Below are 24,498 nucleotides of genomic sequence, written 5' to 3' on the forward strand. Positions count from 1 at the left end.
CATGAAGTACAATCGCCTTTCTCAGCTGCTTCAGTTTCCCGCCTACTCACACCTCAGCTATGCTGTAAGCGAAGCGCATGCGCGGAGTGAAGTAGCCTGCCGTGGGATTAAGCGTCTGATGTCATCACGCACACAGGCGCGCTTACTTTACGAACAGGCTCTTCTTGCTCGTCCTCGCGCTTTATGACACAAGGCGCGTTCACGCACGCAGGACAGAAGTGGTGAGTGTTTTGGGGGTGGCGGCTGCAGAGGCTACTGAACCTAAGTGGCCGAGGACCTACCGGGTGCGAAGCGGCCTGTGCCCAGTACTGCGCATGCGCCGTACGGGCCGGTAAGTGGCCGCCTGTGGAGCGCAGTGTGGTACCTCCTTGTGAGAAGGCTGGCTACTGACACTAGAGCCGTGCTCGCCTCCCCTCAGGCTCCGCATGCTGCAGGGGGCTGTGCCGGGGACGCCCCACCATTGCTCACTGTTAGCTTCAATTGCCCAGTAATTCCTCCAGTCATGTCAGTGCCCAGTAACCCCTCAGGTGCTGACAGTCCGCAGGAGCCGAACTTCTTTCATTTTGTAAAATGTTTTGAAGTAGAGATCAGGCTTTTATAATAATGGGGACATCGCTGTCAGTGGCTATCCAAGGCATTAGTTTGGGGTCTCGCCTCTCCGGAGATGTCTTGTGTTCTCCATAACATAATTGGGGTGATGTTTCAGAACTGTGTGTTCCTGCTATCCCGCCTGAGTTCCTATACATCAGTCCACGCGGTGTCGCACAGTAGGGGCACATAACAGCTAACTTTCACTCCATTCTTTCATTTCTAGGAAGAATAACTGAGGAGCGGCAGAACGCACAGTTAGGAGATGGACCAGAAGTGTTCTCTCGAAAAATACAGACATTTTCTAACATAGACGTATTGGGAGAGCTGACTGGTCCTCTTAAAGGGAATCTGTCACCTCTATAAGCTGCGGCCACCACAATCAGGGGCTTATCTACAGCATTCTGGAATGCTGTAGATAAGCCCCTGATATCGCCTGAAAGATAAGAAAAACAAGTTAAGGTACCGTCACACTAAGCGACGCTGCAGCGATACAGACAACGATGCCGATCGCTGCAGCGTCGCTGTTTAGTCGTTGTGTGGTCGCTGGAGAGCTGTCACACAGACGGCTCTCCAGCGACCAACGATGCCAAAGTCCCCGGGTAACCAGGGTAAACATCGGGTTACTAAGCGCAGAGCCGGGCTTAGTAACCCGATGTTTACCCTGGTTACCATTGTAAAAGTAAAAAAAAAAAAAACACATACTCACATTCCGGTGCCCGGCGTCCGCTTCCCTGCACTCCTCCTGCATCCTGTGTCAGCGCCGAACATCTCCGGCATCTCCCACAGAGCAGTGACGTCACCGCTCTGCTTTACGGCCGGCACTTACACAGGATGCAGGAGGAGTGCAGGGAAGCGGACGCCAGGCACCGGAATGTGAGTATGTGTTTTTTTTTTTTTTTACTTTTACAATGGTAACCAGGGTAACCATCGGGTTACTAAGCACGGCCCTGCGCTTAGTAACCCGATGTTTACCCTGGTTACCAGTGAAGACATCGCTGGATCGGTGTCACACACACCGATTCAGCGATGTCAGCGGGAGATACAGCGACGAAATAAAGTTCTGGACTTTCAGCAACGACCAGCAATCTCACAGCGGGATCCTGATCGCTGCTGCGTGTCAAACAACGATATCGCTATCCAGGACGCTGCAACGTCATGGATCGTTATCGTTGTAAAGTGGCTTAGTGTGAAGGTACCTTTAGATTACACTCACCCAGGGGCGGTCCCGGTCCGATGGGTGTCGCGGTCCTGGGCCTCCCATCTTCTTACGATGACGTCCTCTTCTTTTCTTCCTGTGCAGGCGTACTGATTTGCTCTGTCGAGGGCAGCGTAAAGTACTGCAGTGCGCAGGTGCCGGAAAGGTCAGAGAGGCCCAGCACCTGCGCACTGCAGTACTTTGCCCTCAACAGGGCAAATCAGTACGCCTGCACCGGAGCCGCGACAGAAGCGAGGAAGAGGACGTCGTCGTATGAAGATGGGAGGCCCCGGACCGCATCGGGACCGCCCTTGGTTGAGTATAATCTAACCTGTTTTTCTTACCTTTCAGGATACATCGGGGGCTTATCTATAGCACTACAGAATGCTGTGGATAAGCCCCTGATGCCGGTGGCCTTAGCTTATAGGCAAATTTTTGGGTGACAGATTCCCTTTAACCATATACCTGCTGGTAAATGGCGTTTCTGAATGTGACCACTTTCCTTTAATAGTACAAATCAGGCTAGCACCATAGACCACATTGTCGCATTGCAACGTCACATGTAATGACTGTCGATGTGTGCCTGACCAATTTGTTGCACGACTATTGTCGCCATGTAACACTATTGTAATTGTTCATTCGTGAATTTCAATTCTATCTTTGTGTGTGGTCACCACCGGTATTTATCCTTTCCCCAGAATGTTGCACATATAAAAGTTCTAGCATTCTTACGTGTTTTGGGTATAAATATATAGATTTATATTTGATGGTTTTTTTTGTACGACAGCAAGTCCATGAACCATACATGTCTTGTTTGTGCCTGAGATAAATAAGCCCAGACATGGCTGGGGGCCGTCGGGGCCCAAATCGGACGTCATACTGTCGCACTCCCCTTTGTGATCCTGGATCTGCAGGTGGTGCCGTCCATGGAGGAGCTCCTGCTGTAAGCGGTGTGCGGTCCAGAGCCAGGTAATGGTTATAGAAGTAATGATTTTTCAACTTGTTGAAATAGTAATATGTAAAAGATGCACAAATTAATTCTAAACTATTCTGTTTCACTGCAAATTTCTCTTAAAATTGGGGATTTGTTGAATCTAAATTTTTTTTTTTTTTTGGTATACAAATGACTCATGACTGGTTCTTCCTCAATTTTACAGTAAGAGGTCATTCTCTGAGGCCTGTTATTGGCTTTATATAGCTGGGGAAGTAAATGCTCACAGAAAATCCATTCTGACCAAAATCGAATTTCGTGTGATAAACTAATCTCTTGTGGTAACTGTCTACGTCTCATGGCATAGCAATAACAACCCTGTAGGGACGAGTGAAGCTCTCTTGCATTATTAGGACTGCATGGTTCTTGGTGGCTGTGATTTTTTTATGGAGGTTGAATACATCAGTATTGGTATAATGCTTTTTTCTCTTCGCCACGACAGCACCCACTGAGAGAGGGGATCCGCCCCTAGGAACAGGAAACCCTACGGAGAGATAAAAGGGGCGGTCCCCCTCGCTCCCACAGTTTGGTTTCCTGTTCCTATGGGAATCCACGGAGAAGAGGATGCCTAGCCTGGATGCCGCTTGCGCAGTTTACCTGTGAGGACGGCAAGGGCTCCAGGGCTGGATGCAGCGTCGGGGGTCCTCTTCTCAGCTTCCCCCCTCTGCTGGCAGACACCATGAGGCCACAACTGCTGGGGTTCCTGGCTCATGGGGATCCATCCGGGCAGTCTGCGGGACCTAGCGCCGAGGAGAGGTAAGCGCTGCGCTTTGGCGAGCGCTCAGGCGGCGTGGAGCTCCACGATTTCCCCGGGAGTCCAGAATTGAAACTCCGGGTGAAGGAGGAGGTGGACGGCACCCGCGCTGATGCCGGTGACAGCGCGAGTGCATACAGTATGGCCGCGACCCGGAAGTGGTTAGCACTTCCGGGTTCAACCGGAAGAAGATGGCGGCCCCCATGTAAAAGGACGCCGGCACAAGCGCCCGGTGTCCACAATGGATTCGTCACAGACCCCTGCGATGCTCTCCATAGAAGACACCGCGGCTACCCCACGTACACGGGGCAGCAGCAGTCGCTCCAAACAGAGCGGATCCTCCAGGAAAAAATCCGGTTCTCCACCTAAATCTCCTCGTCAATCGGTACCGTAAAAGCTTCACTGGGGTAAGTGTGCATCTACCCTCATAAGCTGACTAGTGTTCCCTTTCCCTTTATACACCTAGGGAAAGAAAACAGAGAAAACGAAGCACAAACAGTGTGCATTATGTCTCCAGCCCCTCCCGGATAGTTATAAAAAGAGACTGTGCAAATCATGTATTGCTTCTACCTTGCGGGAGGATGCCTCAATTAAATCTGAGGACATCAGGCTCATGATAAGGCAAGAGTTACAAGCCTTGAGAGGTTCTGATAAAGAGCCGCATACTAAAAGTAAAAAAGGATATGAATCCCCTATATCTGACCCATCTTCGGATAGAGAGAAAGCGGATTCTGACATCTCCTGCGAATATGTTTCCTCGGACGAGGACCAGGATACATGCTTTCCCACGGATAGTATTGACAACCTTGTCAGGTCCGTGTGTAATACGATGGGTATCGAAGATTCTAAAATTCCCAGAACACAGCAGGACATTATGTTCGCTGGCTTATCGGAAAAGAAAAGGCCTTCTTTTCCGGTGATAGCAGCAATAAAATCTTTAGTTAAAAAAGAATGGGAAAGCCAGGGCCAAAGGGGTTTACCTCCATCCTCAAAGAGACGGTATCCCTTCAATGATGAAGAGTTTTCGACATGGTCAAAAGCGCCAAAAGTGGACGCTGCGGTAGCATCTACATCTAAAAAATCTTTGCTACCGGTGGAGGATTCAGGTTCATTACAGGACCCGTTAGACCGTAAAGCCGACTCACTATTAAAAAGAGCCTGGGAGTCGTGTACGGGAGCCTTCAGACCATCTATCTCTGCTACATGCACCGCTAGGTCCATGTTGGTCTGGCTGAGTGACTTAGAGGAAGGTCTTAAAAGTGGTCTTTCCAGAGACAAACTGCTGTCTTCTATACCCTTAATTAGAGGGGCTACAGCTTTTTTGGCGGATTCATCGGCCGATTCTATACGTCTGGCAGCCAAATCAGCAGGTCTCACAAACGCGGCACGCAGAGCCCTATGGCTTAAGGGCTGGAAAGGCGATCCACAGACAAAGTCTAAGTTATGTAGCCTCCCATGTCAGGGTGAGTACCTGTTTGGTACCAAACTGGACGAGATTCTAACTAAAGCGGGGGAAAGAAAGAAGGGCTTCCCTAATAATAATTACCTTCCATTCTATAGGAAAGCGTTCCGGAAGCCCATATTTAATAAAAGAAAAGATTTTAAAAACCAAGATCGCTGGACCCCTAGAGACGCCAAACAAAGAGGTGCATTCTTTGGGAAGCGCCCTTTTAAATCTGAAGACAAGCCCCGTTAGAGCAGATCTACCTGTGGGAGGTAGATTATCCTCTTTTTCAGACCAATGGAGGAAAATAACTTCGAACAATTGGGCAAATAATCTCGTCACCTCTGGCTTAAAATTAAAATTTGCCCGAGTCCCTTCGGACTCATTTCTATTGACTTCCTTAAAGTCACAGTCTCAACAGGAGGCATTACAGCAAGAAGTAATGAATCTGCTATCCAAAGGAGTTTTGGTGGAGGTTCCATTTCTTCAGGAAGGGAAAGGGTTCTATTCCCCGCTGTTTCTAATTACAAAACCTGATGGATCATTCAGAACCATCATAAATCTTAAAAAACTGAACACCTTCCTAGAAAATCAAACTTTTAAAATGGAATCCATTCGATCCACCGTAAAACTCCTGTTTCCCCATTGCTTTATGGCGGTTCTGGACTTGAAAGATGCGTATTACCATCTACCAATCTTTAAAGAGCATCAACAATTTCTCCGCGTAGCGGTTATATTAAATGGATGTATACGGCACTTTCAGTACACAGCAATGCCCTTTGGACTATCAATTGCTCCTAGGGTATTTACTAAACTAATGTCAGAGGTTATGTCTTATCTAAGATTAAAAGACACACTCATAATCCCGTACTTAGACGACCTGCTAGTAGTGGGAAGATCCCCCTCACAATGTCAGCAAAGACTATGTCATATGATCTCATCCTTACAGAACTTGGGATGGGTAATAAATTGGGAAAAATCTAGACTGATTCCGACAACCCGGCAGGTATTTTTGGGGATTATATTAGATTCTGTAAGTCAAAAGTGTTTCCTCCCAGAATCTAAACAGATAAAAATTAGGGATAAAGTTCAGTCCATACTAGATAAACCTATAATTTCCCTCCGGGAAGGCATGTCCTTGCTTGGCTCCTTCACATCATGTATCCCAGCGGTTCCGTGGGCCCAGTTCCACTCGAGGTCCTTACAGTATACAATTTTACATGAGGAGGTAAAATTACAAGGGCGGTTAAACGGTAAGATTTCCCTTTCTAATGACGTAATCCAATCCCTAACCTGGTGGCTACAGCCAGATCATCTAGTTAGTGGGGTTCCCTGGGAGGTCAAACCCTCAAACATAATTTTTACGGATGCCAGCCCTCATGGTTGGGGAGCACACTTGGGGAACCAGGTTGTCCAGGGGCTGTGGTCGGTTACGGAATTAGACGACTCCTCTAATAAAAAAGAACTAAAAGCCATCTATCATGCCCTATGTGAATTCCTCCCACAGTTGCACGGAACACATACCAGGGTACTCTCAGACAACATGACATCGGTGGCTTACGTCAACCATCAAGGCGGAACGAGATCAGGCACTCTCATGTCTATAACCGAAAACATCTTGACTATAGCCGAAAATCATCTTCTGTCCTTATCAGCACTACATGTCCGAGGGATAGACAACGCAAAAGCGGACTTTCTCAGTCGTCATACCCTCCATCAGGGAGAGTGGGTGTTGAATCGTCGGATATTCAGTATGATAACTATAAAATGGGGTATACCCGACATAGATCTCTTTGCCACAAGAGACAACAGGCAAGTAAAAACATTCGCCTCAATGTTTCGAACAGACAACCCCGATGTTCTCGACGCCCTCCAGATTCCATGGACATTTCAGAAAGCATATGCCTTTCCCCCGATGATTCTTCTTCCAACAGTCATCAGGAAGATAAGAGAGGACAGAGCGAATGTAATATTGATCGCTCCATTCTGGCCAAAGAGACCATGGTTTTCCCTGCTCAGAGCCATGTCCATCTCGGATCCATGGATTCTCCCAGAGAATCAAGATCTGCTTTTCCAGGGGCCCTTCAACCACCCTCATGTGAAGGGTCTACGGTTGACAGCCTGGGATTTGAGAGGCAGCTGTTAAAACTAAGGGGCTTCTCTGATAAAGTATTTGATACCCTATTGCTGAGTAGAAAAAGATCCACTACATCGATCTATGTAAAAGTATGGAAGAAATTTTTAGGCCTCTATCCCTCAGCCCTGTCAAATGAAATTCCAGTCCCTATTATTCTTGAATTTCTCCAAAGAGGACGTGATTTAGGCCTTTCAGTTAACACCTTGAAAGTACAAGTTTCAGCGCTAGGGGCTTTGTATAGTCACAACGTTGCAGGAGATAGATGGATATCCAGATTCATCTCAGCCTGCCAGAGAGCAGAACCAGTCCATATTCCCAACTCACCTCCTTGGGATGTTAATCTGGTCCTTGAAGCCTTAACATGTCACCCGTTTGAGCCTCTACATTCTGCTCACATTAAACATGTCTCCCTCAAAACAGCTCTTCTTGTTGCCTTAGTATCGGCAAGAAGGGTCAGCGACATACAGGCGCTATCAGTAGATCCTCCATTTATGTCAATATTGCCAGATAGGATTGTCCTAAAGACAGACCCTTCCTACTTACCTAAAATGAGTACCAAATTCCATAGATCTCAAGAAATTCTTCTTCCTGCCTTCTACAATAATCCTACAAATCAGGAAGAAGAAAAATACCATACTTTAGATGTGAGAAGGGCTGTAATAACCTATCTAGATAGGACTAGCGCCTGGAGGAAGAGCAGGGCTCTCTTTGTTTCCTTCCAGGGTCAAAGGAAAGGAGCTGGTGTTACGAAAAACACATTATCCCGATGGATTCGGGAGGCGATATACCTGGCCTATTTGTCTAAAGGGGAAGATCCACCTGAGTCTATAAAGGCACACTCCACCCGGGCGATAGCATCATCCTGGGCAGAGCGAGCAGAAGTTCCAATAGAACTCATATGTAAGGCCGCAACCTGGTCGTCTCCTACTACCTTCTATAGTCACTATAGATTAGATTTATCTGCCTCCACTGACCTGTGTTTCGGTAGATCGGTTCTTAACACGATAATCCCCCCCAAATAACTATCTCTGAAAGTCTCTCAGTGGGTGCTGTCGTGGCGAAGAGAAAACACCGGATTACGTACCGGTAATGCTCTTTTATAGAGCCACGACAGCACCCCTTCACTTCCCTCCCTTACATATATATTAGTTTGCATATAAGCACAAATAAGGGTGATTGGTTCTTGTAAATATTAGTAGTATAAGATAAAATGATAATATAGAATTGCCTACTAATACTGGTGGGCGGTTCCTCGCAATCTCTGTAACCCAAACTGTGGGAGCGAGGGGGACCGCCCCTTTTATCTCTCCGTAGGGTTTCCTGTTCCTAGGGGCGGATCCCCTCTCTCAGTGGGTGCTGTCGTGGCTCTATAAAAGAGCATTACCGGTACGTAATCCGGTGTTTTTTTTTTAAGTGCTATCCTGTACGGTCCAACTTAGTGTGGGGAATGGTTAGCAAATTGCAGATTATGCTTTGATTTGTCCTTATCCTTGCAAATTCTAAAGCAAGAAGAAAATTTAGTCAGATCACGTAATCAAGTAATATGCAATCCACACTTTGAGAGATTATATTAAGATATATCAAATTATGGATTATACAGGCACTACTATGCATGTAAACTTGCTGAAAATCGGCAAACATGCGTTTTGAAGTGTTACATAGTGGGAGAGTTTGGCACGTACATCGAATGGGTGTGTTTCGGGAAAGCAACGTGCACAGATGTATAGTCATGTCATTTATTGTCATCTGAATGTAAACAGATTATGTTGGATCTGAGAAAGGGAAAATGTCTAAACAACCGTCCCTTTAATTTTTATCTCAGAAATCATAGTACACATGGAAATAAGCAACTTTGTAATATATCTTATCAGAGAAATCTGCTTCTTTCTCCGACAGAATTGATCAATCATTATCAAAATTCTCAATTCTGGGGTAAAATCTGCATTCAGCAAAGACAGATTTTTACATTGCTAGGCCAGGAAATGACAGCTGCTACCAATAAGATTCAGTGGAGCTGTGAAGCGCTAGAGCTCCTCCATCCCCTCCCATCTATATAGAATCTTATGAGTAGCAACTGTTATCTCCTATCTTACTAAAGTAGTAATTAGTGATGAGCGAATATACTCGTTACTCGAGATTTTTCGAGCACGCTCGGGGGTCCTCCTAGTATTTTTTTTTTTTTTTTTTTTTTAGTACTTGGAGACTTAGTTTTTCTTGCCGCAGCTGAATGATTTATATCTGTTAGCCAGCATAAGTACATGTGGGGATTCCCTAGCAACCATGCAACCCCCACGTGTACTTATGCTGGATAACAGATGTAAATCATTCAGCTGCGGCAAGAAAAACTAAATCTCCAAGCACTAAAAAATACTCGGCGGACCCCCGAGCATGCTCGAGTATATTCGCTCATCACTAGTAGTAATCTGTCTTCACGGAATGCAAATTTTACCCCAGAATTGAGAATTTTGATAATGACTGATCAATTCTGTTGGAGAATGAAGCGGATTCCTCTGATAAGATATGTTACAAAGTTGCTTATATTCACGTGTACTAATTATTTATCTTTACACTAAATGGAGGCACGATGCTATTGCATCGGGAGGGCTGTAATGTCACGATGGGGGCAGGCATGCAGTGCTGTTGTTGACTAAAGGCATCCTGTAATAATCTAATGACTTTTGCATCAGGGGACTCATGTGCTTGATGCCTACGCTCACATGTATTGTTTTTGTCCCAGCAATGCTGTTGCTCTTCAAGAGTCTCATTTGCCCTTTGTTGTCTTCGACGCTGTGCCTTTGCTGCTTTCCTTTCATTGTCATTGGCGTACTGTTTAGGAGGAGCCATGTTGGCGTTGATATTTGCTTTTTAAGGCTATGTGCACACGTTGCATATTAGCCTCCAGAATTTTTTTGTACGGATTCTGCATCTCATGGCAGAGAACGCAGGTGCGGATTTCATGTGTTTTTACCCCTGCGGATTTCTATAATGGAATGGGTACAAAAACGTTGCAGATCTGCACAAAAGAAGTGACATGCTCCTTCTTTTAATCCACAGCTTTTTTGTGCGGAATTTTCCGCACCATTAGCACAACATTTTTTTTTTTTTTTCACTGATTTACATTGTGCTGTAAATCACTTGAGGATCTGCAGCGTTTCTGCACCATAAAAAAAGCCGTGGATCCGCAGTAAATCCGCAATGTGTGCACATACCCTAAAGGGGTTTTTCCACGAACAAAAGTTCATTTTAAAAATTGTCTGTGTCTGACCGTGTACAGAACATAGCACATCTCCTGGGCAGGGGAGGATGCAAAAGACAATACTGACATTACAGCAGGAGATCAGAGGGTACATTTTGTGAGGTAAAATATTGTTTAAAAACAGTCAGTGAAATATTTTTTCCCTTCCCCATGACAGCACCGGTACATGAGAGATGGTCCCGCCCCCAAGAACAGGAAACCTGCATAGGAGATAAAAGATGGGGGCGGCACCTCTCTCCTCAGTTTGGTTTCCTGTTCTTGCGGGGAACCTGCGGTGCTGCATGGGGAGAGGTCTCCCTTGCTTTGCCGGTCTCTGACCGAGGTCCGCGGTGGGAGCAGCGGTGGCGGCGTGTGCGCGTCGCCTCCATACCTGGAGCTGCAGATGCGTCTTTCCCACTGGGGACTCCCCGGCGTCCGCTCCTGGCCGGAGGCTGGGCCGAGGGAGAAAAGTGAGCGTACCCATCACGACGCTGGCGCCGACTGAATGGGGGAACTTCCGGGATTGAACCGGAAGTGACGCTACACGCTGAAGAAGCGGTGTGCTGACACTCCCCGGGGGGGAGAAAGTTCAGAGACGCACACACCGCTTCCTGACCGCCATATTTAAAAGTGCAAGGCGGCAAGCAGGCGCTGGGAACAGTCTCCTCCAGGATGGCATGTCCGGGACTCTCTAAGCTGGTGGCTAGATTCCGGGAATCTAAAAAAAGGGGTCCCATGGTCAATCCAGAATCCGGTGGTACTGACCACGGATGCGAGCCCGTTAGGTTGGGGAGCACACCTATCAGATCGGATCCTACAGGGTCTATGGGATCCACAGATGCAATCAGCCTCCTCAAACCTGAGGGAATTGACAGCAGTAAGGCAAGCAATTCTTCAATCAGAAGAAGACCTCAAAGGAAAACATTTAGTAGTATTGTCCGACAACAGCACAACGGTGTCGTATATAAATCGACAGGGAGGAACCAGATCAAGTTCCCTAATGGAAGAAGCAGGAAGATTATTTCTTTGGGCCGAAAACCACCTTTTATCCCTCACAATTACACACTTAAAGGGATCGGAAAACTTTGTCGCAGATTTTCTGAGTCGTCACGTCCTGCACCAGGGCGAGTGGTCGCTAAATCAAAGAATATTTGGAGAAATCTGTGCAGTCTGGGGGCTTCCTCAAGTGGATCTTTTTTCCACAAGGCAGAATCGAAAAGTAAAAAGGTTCTACTCTCTAAACCCGAAAGAGAACCCGGAAGGAGTAGATGCGTTACTACACCAATGGAAATTCCAACTAGCCTATGCGTTTCCCCCGATCCCATTGATCCCTACAGTCCTGAAGAAGATCCGAGAAGAGAAATCACGCATAATCTTAATCGCACCCTTCTGGCCAAAGAGAGCTTGGTTCACTTGGCTCAGACGTATGTCCATCTCGGACCCGTGGATACTTCCAGAGGTCCCAGACCTTCTGCACCAGGGTCCGGTGACACATCCTCAGGTTCACAGCCTACACCTCACTGCTTGGAACTTGAGAGGGGACTTCTGCTAGCAAAGGGGTTCTCGGATCCGTTAATTACTACTCTACTGTCCAGTAGAAAAAAAGTCACAACTGATAAATACCAAAAGGTATGGGGAAAATTTTTAGAATTCTCAGGCCGAGGGATAACTGATACCGTTCAGAAGGTCCCTATATCTGAAATCCTAGAGTTTCTCCAAAAGGGTCTGGAGAGGGGATTATCTACCAGCACTCTAAAAGTGCAAGTTTCGGCGCTTAGCGCCTTGTTTGACCAAAAATTGGCTGATCACCCCTGGGTGTGTAGGTTCATTCGGGCCTCCTTTACAGCCAGACCATTCAAACCTCGTCCAAAGGTCGCTCCCTGGGATTTAAACTTAGTTTTAAACGCCTTGACCTCCTCTCCCTTCGAGCCTCTTTCCTCCATATCGGAAAAAGCGCTAACTCTAAAAACAGTTCTCCTGATTGCCCTTACCTCAGCCAGACGCATTAGTGAGCTTCAGGCTATATCTATTGACCCTCCGTATACTGAAATTCTGGAGGATAGGGTAATTATAAAATCTGATCCGGCCTTCTTACCTAAGGTCAACTCGAAATTTCACAGGGACCAGGAGATAATCTTGCCTTCATTCTGTGCCAATCCAAAATCCCAGGGAGAAGAAACCTTCCATTGCTTGGACGTCAGACGTTGCCTTCTTCAATATATAGAAGTGACAAAACCATGGCGACAGTCTACAGCCCTTTTTGTCTCCTTTCAGGGGGCAAACAGGGGAAAAAAGGCCACAAAATCGACTATTGCACGTTGGCTCCGTATGGCTATATCACTTTCCTATTCCTCTTCGGGACAGGTCCCTCCACCTGGTGTTACGGCCCACTCTACGAGGGCTATTTCCACATCTTGGGCAGAGAGGGCAAATGCATCGATAGAGCAAATCTGTAATGCAGCAGTATGGTCTTCTCCCTCTACTTTCTTCCGCCATTATAGATTGAATCTGGGGCTATCAGATCTTGCCTTTGGTAGGAAAGTTCTATCTGCTGTTGTCCCACCCTAGAGGTTCTTTCTATTTCTTCCTCTCATGTACCGGTGCTGTCATGGGGAAGGGAAAAAATGATAATTACTTACGGGTAATTTGATTTTCCAGATCCATGACAGCACCGCTCTAGTTCCCGCCCTATCTTGGTGATGGTGTGTGATTCACAAAAAAAAAAAAAATTCTTAAAAAAAAAAAAAAAAAAAGAGACACAAATGAAAGATGGGGTAATAACCACTTAACATAACAATAGATAAATAGTCTTAGAGTTAAATATAATTTTTTATATGCCTAAAACTAACATAGCGGTTACCTTACATTCTCTGTAAACAAACTGAGGAGAGAGGTGCCGCCCCCATCTTTTATCTCCTATGCAGGTTTCCTGTTCTTGGAGGCGGGACCATCTCTCATGTACCGGTGCTGTCATGGATCTGGAAAATCAAATTACCCGTAAGTAATTATCATTTTTCCTCACAAAATGAATCCACTGTTATCCCGTGCTGTAATGTCCTTATTATCTTTTGCTTCCTCCCCTGCCCAGGAGATGTTGTATGCTCCATACATGGCCAGACACAATTTTTAAAATGAACTTTTGCTCGTGGAAAAATCCCTTTAATGTGACCGGCTTCCTCTGCCTGTAGACGCATTGCGCATCTGCCGCCGGGATCAGCCGAATGATTCACTGCACCTGCACGTAATTCACGCAGGTGCAGTAAATCAGACTACCGCCATCTTTGTGCAGACAGATAGCGGCGGTCACATTAAAACTGGGCATGTGTTCGCAAAGGTGTTCCGCTGGTGGTACCGCGCAAGAGGCTGTGTGAGTGGTGTATAGTGTGTGTGTGTGTGATGTTCCGCTGGTGGTACCGCGCAAGAGGCTGTGTGAGTGGCGTATAGTGTGTGTAACGATGTTCCGCTTGTGGTACTGTGCAAGAGGCTGTGTGAGTGGCGTATAGTGTGTGTAACGATGTTCCGCTCGTGGTACTGTGCAAGAGGCTGTGTGAGTGGCGTATAGTGTGTGTAACGATGTTCCGCTTGTGGTACTGTGCAAGAGGCTGTGTGAGTGGCGTATAGTGTGTGTGTAACGATGTTCCGCTCGTGGTACTGTGCAAGAGGCTGTGTGAGTGGCGTATAGTGTGTGTAACGATGTTCCGCTTGTGGTACTGTGCAAGAGGCTGTGTGAGTGGCGTATAGTGTGTGTAACGATGTTCCGCTCGTGGTACTGTGCAAGAGGCTGTGTGAGTGGCGTATAGTGTGAGTACCACGAGCGGAACATCGTTACAGTGCTAGAGGCTGTGTGAGTGGCGTATAGTGTGTGTGTGACTGTGTTCCGCTGGTGGTATTACGCAAGAGGCTGTGTGAGTGGCGTATAGTGTGTGTGTGACTGTGTTCCGCTGGTGGTACTACGCAATAGGTTGGTACCAGCATTAGTTTTAACCCTTGTTTTTCGGTACTACCGCTATTCGCCCTGGCATTCTGGATAGCAGCTTCTGGGTCAAATTCGGACTGATCGCAACACATTAATGCCTTATCAGTGCAGAGTTTGTTTGTTTTTTGTTTTTTACAAATGTTCTGTGTTTTTGTTTAGCCACCTGCTTTTTGAGGATTGACCACAAATTCTTAATGGGATTGAGACCTGCGTAGTTTCCTGGCCATGGACCCAAAATTTCAATGTTGCTGGGAAAAGCATTGTTCATCATCAAATTGTTCTTGAATCATTAGAAGTTGCTGTTGGAGGATGATTTACATATCGTTCTTTATTCTTGGCAGTGTACTTAGGCAAAATTGTGAGTGAGCCCACTTCCTTGGATTAAAATTAACCCCACACATGAATGGTCGCAGGATACTTAGCATGTTAACATGACACAGAACTCATGGTAGAGCTCACCTTTTATTTCCTGGAAATCATTACTCCAGAGGACCCAAACAGTCTGAAAAAGGCTTCATCAGGAAAAAAAAGTAACTGTACTCAAGTCCTCTGTAGTCTAATCCCTGTACTTCTCACAGATTCAGTTTGTCCTTGGTCTTTCTTGGAGAGAAGTGGTTGCTTTGATGCCTTTGACACCAGGTCATCCTTCAAAAGGCTTCTGCTTGCTGTGCATTTCGATGCACTGATATCGGTGCGGCCATTCCCGAGCAAGCATTGCACTAAAGTTGAACCAATCCTGTAGATGTATGCTATTTAGGAAACGGTCCTGGCACTTGCTGATCTTTCTTGGGTGCCCTGAACCTTATTCATAGAGAGAGGTTTGAATGTTGTGTAGTTCTTGATCAGATAAATAGTTGATTTTGGGGCAATCTTACAATGTATTTGCTTGTACAGCCCTTTTGATGCAAAGCAATTATGGCTACAAAAAATGTTTTCTTGGAGGTGGCCAAGTTTAACAAGAGTTAATGATTTCAAGCAACAGCCCTCTTTTAAAGCAACCAGTCTGTCCATCTTATCACTGTCATTCTGATTGAATTAAGGTACCGTCACATTAAGCGACGCTGCAGCGATATTGACAACGATGCCGATCGCTACAGCGTCGCTGTGTGGTCGCTGGAGAGCTGTCACACAGACAGCTCTCCAGCGACCAACGATGCCGAAGTCCCCGGGTAACCAGGGTAAACATCGGGTTACTAAGCGCAGGGCCGCGCTTAGTAACCCGATGTTTACCCTGGTTACCAGTGTAAATGTAAAAAAACAAACACTGCATACTTACATTCATGTGTCTGCTGCGTCCCCCGGCCTCAGCTTCCCTGCACGGTGTAAGCGCCGGCCCTAAAGCACAGCGGTGACGTCACCGCTGTGCTCTGCTTTATGGCCGGCACTGACACATTCAGTGCAGGAAGCTCTGAGCAGCAGCGCGGACGCCGGGGGACGTGACAGACATCAGAGGGTGAGTATGTAGTGTTTTTTTTTTTTTTTTTTTTTTTTTACTTTTACAATGGTAACCAGGGTAAATATCGGGTTACTAAGCGCGGCCCTGCGCTTAGTAACCCGATATTTACCATGGTTACCATTGTAAAACATTGCTGGCATCGTTGCTTTTGCTGTCAAACACGACGATACACGCCGATCTGACGACCAAATAAAGTTCTGAACTTTCAGCAACGACCAGCGATATCACAGCGGGATCCTGATCGCTGCTGCGTGTCAAACACAACGAGATCGCTATCCAGGACGCTGCAACGTCACGGATCGCTATCGTTATCGTTGCAAAGTCATTTAGTGTGAAGGTACCTTTATATCAACTGCCTTGTCCTAGTTTACACATTCTCCTCAGGTAATAAGATCGTGTAATGATATGTAAATGTGATTCCATGTGTACATATTGGTTGACTGCCAACTAAAGGAGTTGGCTACTACTTTACAAGATATACATGAATAGGTACTCCCACCTCCAAGATCCACTCCCAATATGTAGAAGTTGTAGCAGCAGTAGCTACCTCCAGTTAGAAATGTAGTATAGTTCTTCTGATTTGCTGTGTTGCTAACTCCCATGTGCAGGGCATTGCAGTAGCTTAGGTGTCCATGGTTGCTACCACTCATATAGTGATGGTGAGCTAGTGGTTGTAACCATAGTGAATCAGAAGAACTATATTACATTTCTAATTGGTGGTATTTGCTAATATTATTATTACATCTACTACATATTGGGATAGGATCTTGGTGATGGAAATACTCCTTTAACAAAAAATAAACCAGGCTCTCCTGCCAATGCACCATCGCACTTGCTATTGTGTTCCCCACCGGTGTACTGTCCTCAGCATGTACCAGAGGGTGTTGGTTGTTTTTTTTTTTTTTTCTGTAAGGCTGGGTTCACATTACGTTTACAGCAGCCCGTTCAACACATACGGTAACGGGCTGCTGTAAACGTAAGTGCCGGTATGGCAGCACGCTAGCGCAGATAGAGCATCTGGTAGCTCTATCTGCGCTAGCAGTGACGGACCCGGAAACGCTGCAGCCCGCGTCTCAGGGTCCGTCACTCAATGACAGCACATCCCTAGCGCACGCCCATTGTGGGCGGGCGCTAGTGATGCGTCCAACATTGGAGTCAATGGCGGCGTTAAACAGACTACGTTACACCGCGTTATGCCGCTGTGTTAGGCCGGTTTCACACTTGCGTTTGGAGCAGCTGCGGAGGGCTGCGGACTTCCTCCGTGAAGCTCCGCCGCTAGCTCCGCCCACTTCTGCATGCCGCCCGCATGCGGCCTGCGTACCTATCTTTAACATTAGGTACGCAGGTCGTGCGGCTGTATGCGGAAGCTGCCGCATGCATCGTTTTGACGCTGCAGATAAAAAAAAAAAAAATACAAATTTGCTACAGGCTGCATGCTACGCTGGTCGCCGCAGCGTCAAAACGATGCATGCGGCAGCCTCCGCATACAGCCGCACGACCTGCGTACCGAATGTTAAATATAGGTACACAGGCCGCATGCAGAAGTAGGCGGAGCTAGCGGCGGAGGGCGGGGCTTCACGGAGGAAGTCCGCAGCTGCTCCAAACGCAAGTGTGAAACCGGCCTAACGTAGTCCGTCTAACGGACACCAGCAGCGCAGTGTGAACCCAGCCTAAGGCATGTGCTCATTAAGTTTTAATTTGAAAAGTTGTAGACTACTTAAGCAACTATTACAAAACTGCTATCTTATATATTTCTTTTTGTTTCTGGACATTTTTTTTATTACAGTTACTGCAGTCGAGACCAAGGGTTTAAGTGCAAGTTTTATTATTTCGGTTCAAGTTCTACTTTGCAATCCCAACTGTTGTTTTTCTTCTTTACTTAGGAGTAGTTCTAACACAGGATTGTCGAGTCCCCCTCTTGCTGCACAGACAGTGGTACCGCTGCGGCATTGCAAAATCCCTGAACTACCTGCAGACCGTCACCTACTTTTTGAGTTGCAGCTATTTCTGTGTCACCTGATCGCCTTGTTTGTGCACTACATCAATATCTACAAGACTGTTTGGTGGTACCCACCATCCCACCCACCTTCACATACTTCTCTGGTGAGTAACGGGCACTTGGGTAACAAAATTTGATGTTTTTAAATATTCGAAATTAAATTACTTTTATATCAAAGGCAATGCTCAATGTTCATTTGAAGGGTGTACATACCTGCTAAGTCCTGACCTCTCACAGGATTTATGACATCAAGATTGGGGCATGCAACCTAATTTCTGCATGTATTCTCAAGGAAGCTAATAATAATAATTAGTCTCATAGGCTGGTGATTTTACATATCCATAAGATTTCACAGGTTACTATAAACTAAGTATTTTGGAGGCATGACAAGGTTGTTCTACATGCTCGTATGTGAAGGTCCGAACTTTAACTGTCCCATTTTTTTTTTTTTTCTCCCTTCTGTAGAACTTCCACCTGATAGATTTTAATGTGCTGACCCTCACAACAATTGTACTAGCTCGGAGACTAATTGCAGCAATTGTGCGGGAGGTATGTCTGCTACACTGTTCTAGTTGGGGAAAGTGTTGTGTGCACTTTAATAGTTTATTTCTCATTATTTAGGCCTCACAGGGAGGAAAGTCTTCTCTTCCGCACTCAGTGCTATTGGTGGCCACGCGGTTTGCTGTTCTAACTGGAACAGGATGGAGTTTATGCCGTTCCTTAATTTTGTTGTTCAGAACACACTCCTTTTTGAACCTTCTTTTCTTATGCTATCCGTAAGTAATCGGTAAAAAGAAATAAAAATGTAACATGGCACAATAGTTAGCCATTTATTTCGGTCTGGAACGTGGTGCAACGTACCCAGAGAAGAAATTGATTTATGACAAAAGTTAATTTCTAGAGTGATATCTGTACTATAATTCCATAGCAATTTGTGGCCTAGTTACTTTTTTTTTTTTCTTGTGTTGTTTTGTGGTGTTAATAAATTTGTCCTGTTAGCTCAAACAAATTATATAATTTTTTTTTTTTAACTTTTTTCTAGGTTTGGTATGTATATCCCATTTCTGCACTTGGGATATGATTTCCGTCGGTCAAGCCTCTTTGCCCATGTACCCAACACGCGTGTTAGTGGTGATCTGGGGTCTGTTGATAAGGCAGGTCGTGACTACTTAACAGTTCTGCAGCACATGTGGAGGCCCAGCACAGATCCTCTTCCTACACATGCGTGCTGCCTATCTCCAGACCTAATCCGTAGTGAAGTGCATTACTTGAAGCTGGACTTCAATTGGCGTGTTCGGGAGGTGTTGCTTAGTTCTATGCTGTCTGCATACTACGTGGCATTTGTGCCAGTATGGTTTGTCAAGGTACAGAACTTATCATAACTTGTCCTTGCCAATCTAGAATGTACCGTAACACCATAAACCACACTTTACACAGCCACTGTCTTTGTTAGACACGTCAGGGTTCTGTGGTTTGTATGTTCCTCTCATTAGTTTTGTAATTTTGTTCTTTCGCTTTGTACAGAGCACACAGTATTATGATAAGCGATGGTCCTGTGAACTCTTTCTTCAAGTTTCCCTAAGCACTTCAGTAATCCTCACCCAGCACCTCCTGCCTGCACGGTACTGTGATCTTCTACATAAGGCAGCGGCTCATCTTGGCTGCTGGCAAAAAGTGGACCCAGCGCTCTGCTCTAACATGCTTCAGCACTCGTAAGCATAGTTTCAAATTCTGACTTTTTTTTTCTCTAAATATTAATAGAATAGGAAGCCTGTATATTAGTAGGAAGAATAGGGAAATGGGAGCGCTGAAAAGTCACTGTGTGTCATAGTTTAGGAAAGAGGTTTGTTAATCAACATTGTGGGCTGACTTTGTTTTTGTTTTTCCTCTAATTCTTAAAAATTCCTTGGTATATTTAAGAGGACTTGTACAATTGTGGCCCCTTTTATTAGTGTTGATGTACAAACTAACTGATGCATTACATTTAGGCTCCAAGTAATGCTTCCGATGTCCTCAAGCAAGATACTATGGCTGCTTTGCCTATGTCAGTTTTATGTAGGGTACGCCAATGACTAGTTTATGGCTAGGGGACCTTTTGGACACACAGCGTTTGGTTAAAATTTACAGTATCATTAAGGGATTTTCTACTTTTAGAAAAGTTGCCCCCAAATTGATCTTTGTTTTGGTTGCAGCGGTGATGTCACGCCGACAATTCACACCATTGAGCTCGGTGTCTGTTTATTGTAGACCGCACAAGTTCACAGATTGGTTGCTGCATTGTCATGCCATGCCTACGTGACCTCACCGCTGTAGCCAAAACAAGACCGGAGCAGCGCGGCGCCTGGGGATGATGAGTGCAATGTACATTTTACATTACAGGACTTGTTTGGGGTCCAATAGTGGAAATCCCCTTAAATTTGTATATGTATGGAGTAACTGTGCATACGGGGCTAATTTTATTTATTTTTTTAATAGATAAACATTCTAAATGTGCACTATTCCTTTAATACAAAGGCATACTGATAGAGAACACAGATTGTGGTAAAATAAAGTCTGTTTTGCAGGTGGATGGAGGAGTGCATGTGGCCCCAGGGAGTGCTGGTAAAACACAACAAGAATGTCTACAAAGCGGTTGGTCACTATAATGTGGCGATTCCTTCTGATATGTCTCATTTTCGATTCCATGTAAGTTCTCCTATTAATTTGTCTTTTATTAAAAAGCGACGTGTTTCTAATGTACAAAAAAAGAGCCATCTGTACACAGAAGGTTCTCCTTACATCACCGATGCCCAATCTATTAATGTGCACATCCTGTCCCAGTTCCCATGCTTCAATATCCTTTAGAGCAGCCTGTGGGTGATCACATCACAGTTGTTTCTCTGCATGATCAGTGACACGGGAAGTGGTTGTGGAGGCTTGGGGGGGGGGGGGGGGGGGTTTGCCTGCTTTCATTTTCACTCATTGTAACTGCAATAGAAATTCTCAGTTACTGGCTAATCATTTCTTGTCAGCCTGTCAGGTTCTCCCTGTCCCAGCCTCTCGATCTGCTTATGCACTGCTTAGTCTGAATGTTAATATTGCAGCCTGATCTATGAATAAGGAGACACGTACAGATTTGTCTCCTGCTACCTTTAAGATCAGCCCATTGAAACCTTTGCCTTGATTTATATAGTGTGTTAGCTTGTAGTTTTCTGAAAGTTGTCTGTGTCCCAACTATAAATCAGATAACGATATCATATATATAAAAAAGCACAGAAAGAACTATATTAAGTCACTTTTATTAAATGCAAAGCACAAAATAGAAATGCAATGGTGGGCGTGTGATGTATGGCAGTAAGCCAAGAAGTGGCGCCAAAGCTCAACCAGGCCTACAAAAGGTATATACAGCATATGCATAGGTTGAACGAGGGTGTCACTAGGGGAAGTGTTACCTTCGATCAACTTAGGTAAATGACTGTTTATATTTGTCCATGCATACAGTCGCTAACTATTTAGTCTTGTGGCATTATGCTTCATGTCCTGTTGTACTGTTTTCATTCGATATGTTATTGCACTAGATCACTTTATTTAGTGTAGTATGTAGATTCTTTTTTACATTTATCTGTCATTGACTTATGTAATTCCATTAGCATTACTCATTTTCTATTTTTGTGTACACTGTATATACAGTTTGTAGACCTGGCTGAGTTTTGGTGCCACCTTTTGGCTTATCGCCATACATCACCCACCCATCATTACAATTCTTTTATATTCTTTTGCATTTAATAAGTGACTTTTAATATAGTACTTTGTGCATTTTTTTGTATATGATCTCATGTATCGGTATGCGCTGGAAATCTGTTTTTGTTTTTTTTGTTCAGACCCAGAGATACCAGATAGATCTCTATTCTAGACTTGGTGGTATCTTAGTCAAATGCTGCATTTCAGATATGTATAAATCGGTTAAGTAGCACTGGCCTGCTGCCCTCAATGTAATGTGAACTTAGGAGGACATCTCCATCTGCAAGCACTATACTCCTGCTGTATACTGTACAATTATGGAGATACCAAATTTATGCAGTTTTATTACTTTTGATAAAAAATAGTTTTCTTTATTTTTCCTCAAAACAGTGTATAAGCCATAAGGTTACCATTTTTAGGTCTACTGAACTATGTGGTTCGTGTGACAAGATGTAGTTTTTCTTTGGTTCCATTTTGGGGTACCTATTAGTGATGAGCGAGTGTACTCATTGCTCAGGTGACCTCCGAGTATTTGTCATTGCTCGGAGGTATAGTTTTCGTCGCCTCAGTTGCATGATTTACGGCTTCCAGATACCCTGAATACATGTGGAAATTCCCTAACAAACAGGCATTCCTCACATGTATTCAGCATATCTGGAAGCCGTAAATCATGCGACTGAGGCGATGAAAACTATATCTCCGAGCAATAACAAATACTCGGAGGTCACCCGAGCGTGCTCAGGAAAACAGGAAAACCCGAGCAATGAGTATACTGGCTCATCTCTAATACCTAATGATTTTTTTTTTTTTTCATGTATGCCTTTGCTGAGGTGATATAAGCATAAGCAAAATAAATTATGGGGGAAAATATAAAATAAATAAAAATTTTTTATATATATATATATATATATATATATATATATATATACATACACACACACACACACACACACACACACACACACACACACACACACACACACACACACACACACACACACACACACACACACACACACACACACGTACGTATATATATATATACATTCTCACACACACACACTTTTTTTGGGTACAGTAGACTTTTTGTATTCTGCTTATTGATAGAACTGTTGAATCAAAGACAGCACCTCTAGCATTGTTTTTAGTATAGTCTTATACAATATGATTACGGTGTTTTTAGTGAAAGTGTCTGCAAGCCTCTATGCCATTTTGTATCAAATTGCAAAATCCATAATGTGGCTAATTGTTTGACTCAAGTAAAGGTTTGCTAAGCACCTCCTGAAAACAGGATATAAGCTGTTCATTATTCATACCTGCAATTTTTATGAATGCCTAGGCATGCATATAGTTACTAAGGGTTGATTTACGCCGACCGACCAGCGCGGTATGATGGGACAAACGATGCACACGGAGCACCCCCAACCCTGAGTGCACGTTCTGACTAGTTGGTGGGGTAGTCTGACAATGTATAGCTCACTTGTGAAGTCACAGGAAGTTAGTACAGCTGGGGGGTGGCTGTTTGATAACACTGTGTTCTTTCTCCCTGCTGTCACTTGTAGCTCCCCTTTCTCTCACAAAGGCACAGCTCCAGAAAGTAGAAATTTCCTTCTGCACCCCGACTTCAAACAAGTGCTTCTTCCCATATATTGCCCCTAGGGTTTTCACCTAGAATGATTTTAAAAGTAAGACTCTTTAACATGGTACTAACATCTATGTGTTCTCTTTTAATTTAATGTGATGTCATAGATGTAGGACTGCAGTGCCCATGATTACAGTCTGGCGTCTTTATCTTTCCTTGAATATCTCTTTATGCCCTTTCAAGCATTAAGGTCTTAGGCAGTGAACCTTCAAAAGAAGAAAAAATCTATTTTTAATGTTCTTTTTCACTATTTTTTTTTTTCCTCCCACCAGTTTTTCTTCAGTAATCCACTGCGAGTTTTGAACATTTTAACAACGCTGGAAGCATTTCTCATCTTTTACCAACTATATTCACTTTTATCTTCAGAGAAATGGCATCATACCATTTCTCTAGCCCTCATACTTTTCAGTAATTACTATGCCTTTTTCAAGCTGCTTCGTGACCGGATTGTCTTGGGGAAAGCATATTCATATACTGGGGTCTCGGACTCTGAACAGAAAATGAACTGACTTTTACTACACCAAAGCTCTGTATTTTTGTTACAATTGCTTTGTTTCCCTATGTAATTAAAACAAAAGCATATTTTTTTACTCTTAAGCTGTGTGTGTGGTCTGTTTCACAAGATGGCAAGATGCTGTACAAGCCTGGTATGAACTGAGAAGTTGAGCCTGCACTTGTAGTAGCAAGTGTCTGCCTATTGGGTCCTGCCAGAAGAAGGTTCCTATATACTTCATATCGGTGTGAAAACTGACATAATGCTCTGTAAGGGTATGTGCACACCTTGCGGATTGGCCTGCGGAATTTTCCGCACAGAATCTGCATCTCTTGGCAGAAAACGCAGGCCAATTTAAAATAAGATAGACATATATCTATAATTTTAATGGTAGGATAATTTTAACATTGAAAGATGGAATATCAAAAATAAAATCCAGAAAATCACATTATACAGTATTTGATCCTCTACCAACCATTAAGAGTTCTGGCTCCCATAGACCAGTTAGATGCTCCTAATTAACTCGTTACGTACATTAAAGACAGCTGTCTTACATAGTGACCTTTATAAAAGACTCCTGTCCATACACTCAATTAATCTGTCAGACTAACCTCTACAACATGGGCAAGACCAAAGAGCTTTCTAAGGATGTCAGGGACAAGATCATAGACCTGCACAATGCTGGAATGGGCTACTAAACCATAAGTAAGGCGCTGGGTGAGAAGGAGACAACTGTTGGTGCAATAGCGGACAGCGGCATTTAACAGGCGCTTCCGGCAATTGTGCTGGAAATAAGCACACCGGTGACCCCTGTCACGTGATCACAGGTCACTGGTGTGTTGGCATGACCACCGGAGGTCTCCTG

The 24,498-nt window shown here is 44.7% G+C and overlaps 1 protein-coding gene across 4 annotated transcripts; it reads left to right on the forward strand.

Moving 5' to 3' along the window:
* The first annotated feature begins 56 nt into the window (after nucleotides 1-56).
* TMEM39B (transmembrane protein 39B) lies at nucleotides 57-23,737 on the forward strand. Of its 4 annotated transcripts, none has more exons than XM_077296036.1 (9): nucleotides 57-221; nucleotides 2,574-2,755; nucleotides 17,663-17,882; nucleotides 18,244-18,327; nucleotides 18,400-18,554; nucleotides 18,821-19,142; nucleotides 19,303-19,490; nucleotides 20,343-20,463; nucleotides 23,413-23,737. In XM_077296036.1, the coding sequence occupies exons 2-9, from the start codon at nucleotides 2,628-2,630 to the stop codon at nucleotides 23,647-23,649; spliced, it is 1,455 nt and encodes a 484-aa protein (XP_077152151.1). In that variant the 5' UTR covers nucleotides 57-221; nucleotides 2,574-2,627; the 3' UTR covers nucleotides 23,650-23,737. The 4 variants fall into 4 exon arrangements, with proteins under 4 accessions (XP_077152151.1, XP_077152154.1, XP_077152153.1 ...); XM_077296039.1 differs by lacking the exon at nucleotides 23,413-23,737 and adding an exon at nucleotides 23,061-23,209 and having other exon boundaries at nucleotides 83-221; XM_077296038.1 differs by having other exon boundaries at nucleotides 210-527.
* The last annotated feature ends 761 nt before the right edge of the window (nucleotides 23,738-24,498 follow it).

The sequence above is a fragment of the Ranitomeya variabilis genome, chromosome 3 (genome assembly GCF_051348905.1).
Source record: "Ranitomeya variabilis isolate aRanVar5 chromosome 3, aRanVar5.hap1, whole genome shotgun sequence".
Classification (NCBI taxonomy): domain Eukaryota; kingdom Metazoa; phylum Chordata; class Amphibia; order Anura; family Dendrobatidae; genus Ranitomeya; species Ranitomeya variabilis.

What these genes read in the sequence shown, in the direction of transcription:
- TMEM39B (XM_077296036.1), top strand. Translation starts at nt 2,628, where the DNA reads ATGGCTGGGGGCCGTCGGGGCCCAAATCGGACGTCATACTGTCGCACT. An exon ending in TTGCAGCAATTGTGCGGGAG is followed by an intron (nt 18,328 to 18,399) that starts GTATGTCTGCTA and finishes CTCATTATTTAG; the next exon opens with GCCTCACAGGGAGGAAAGTC. An exon ending in TCTAACATGCTTCAGCACTC is followed by an intron (nt 19,491 to 20,342) that starts GTAAGCATAGTT and finishes TCTGTTTTGCAG; the next exon opens with GTGGATGGAGGAGTGCATGT.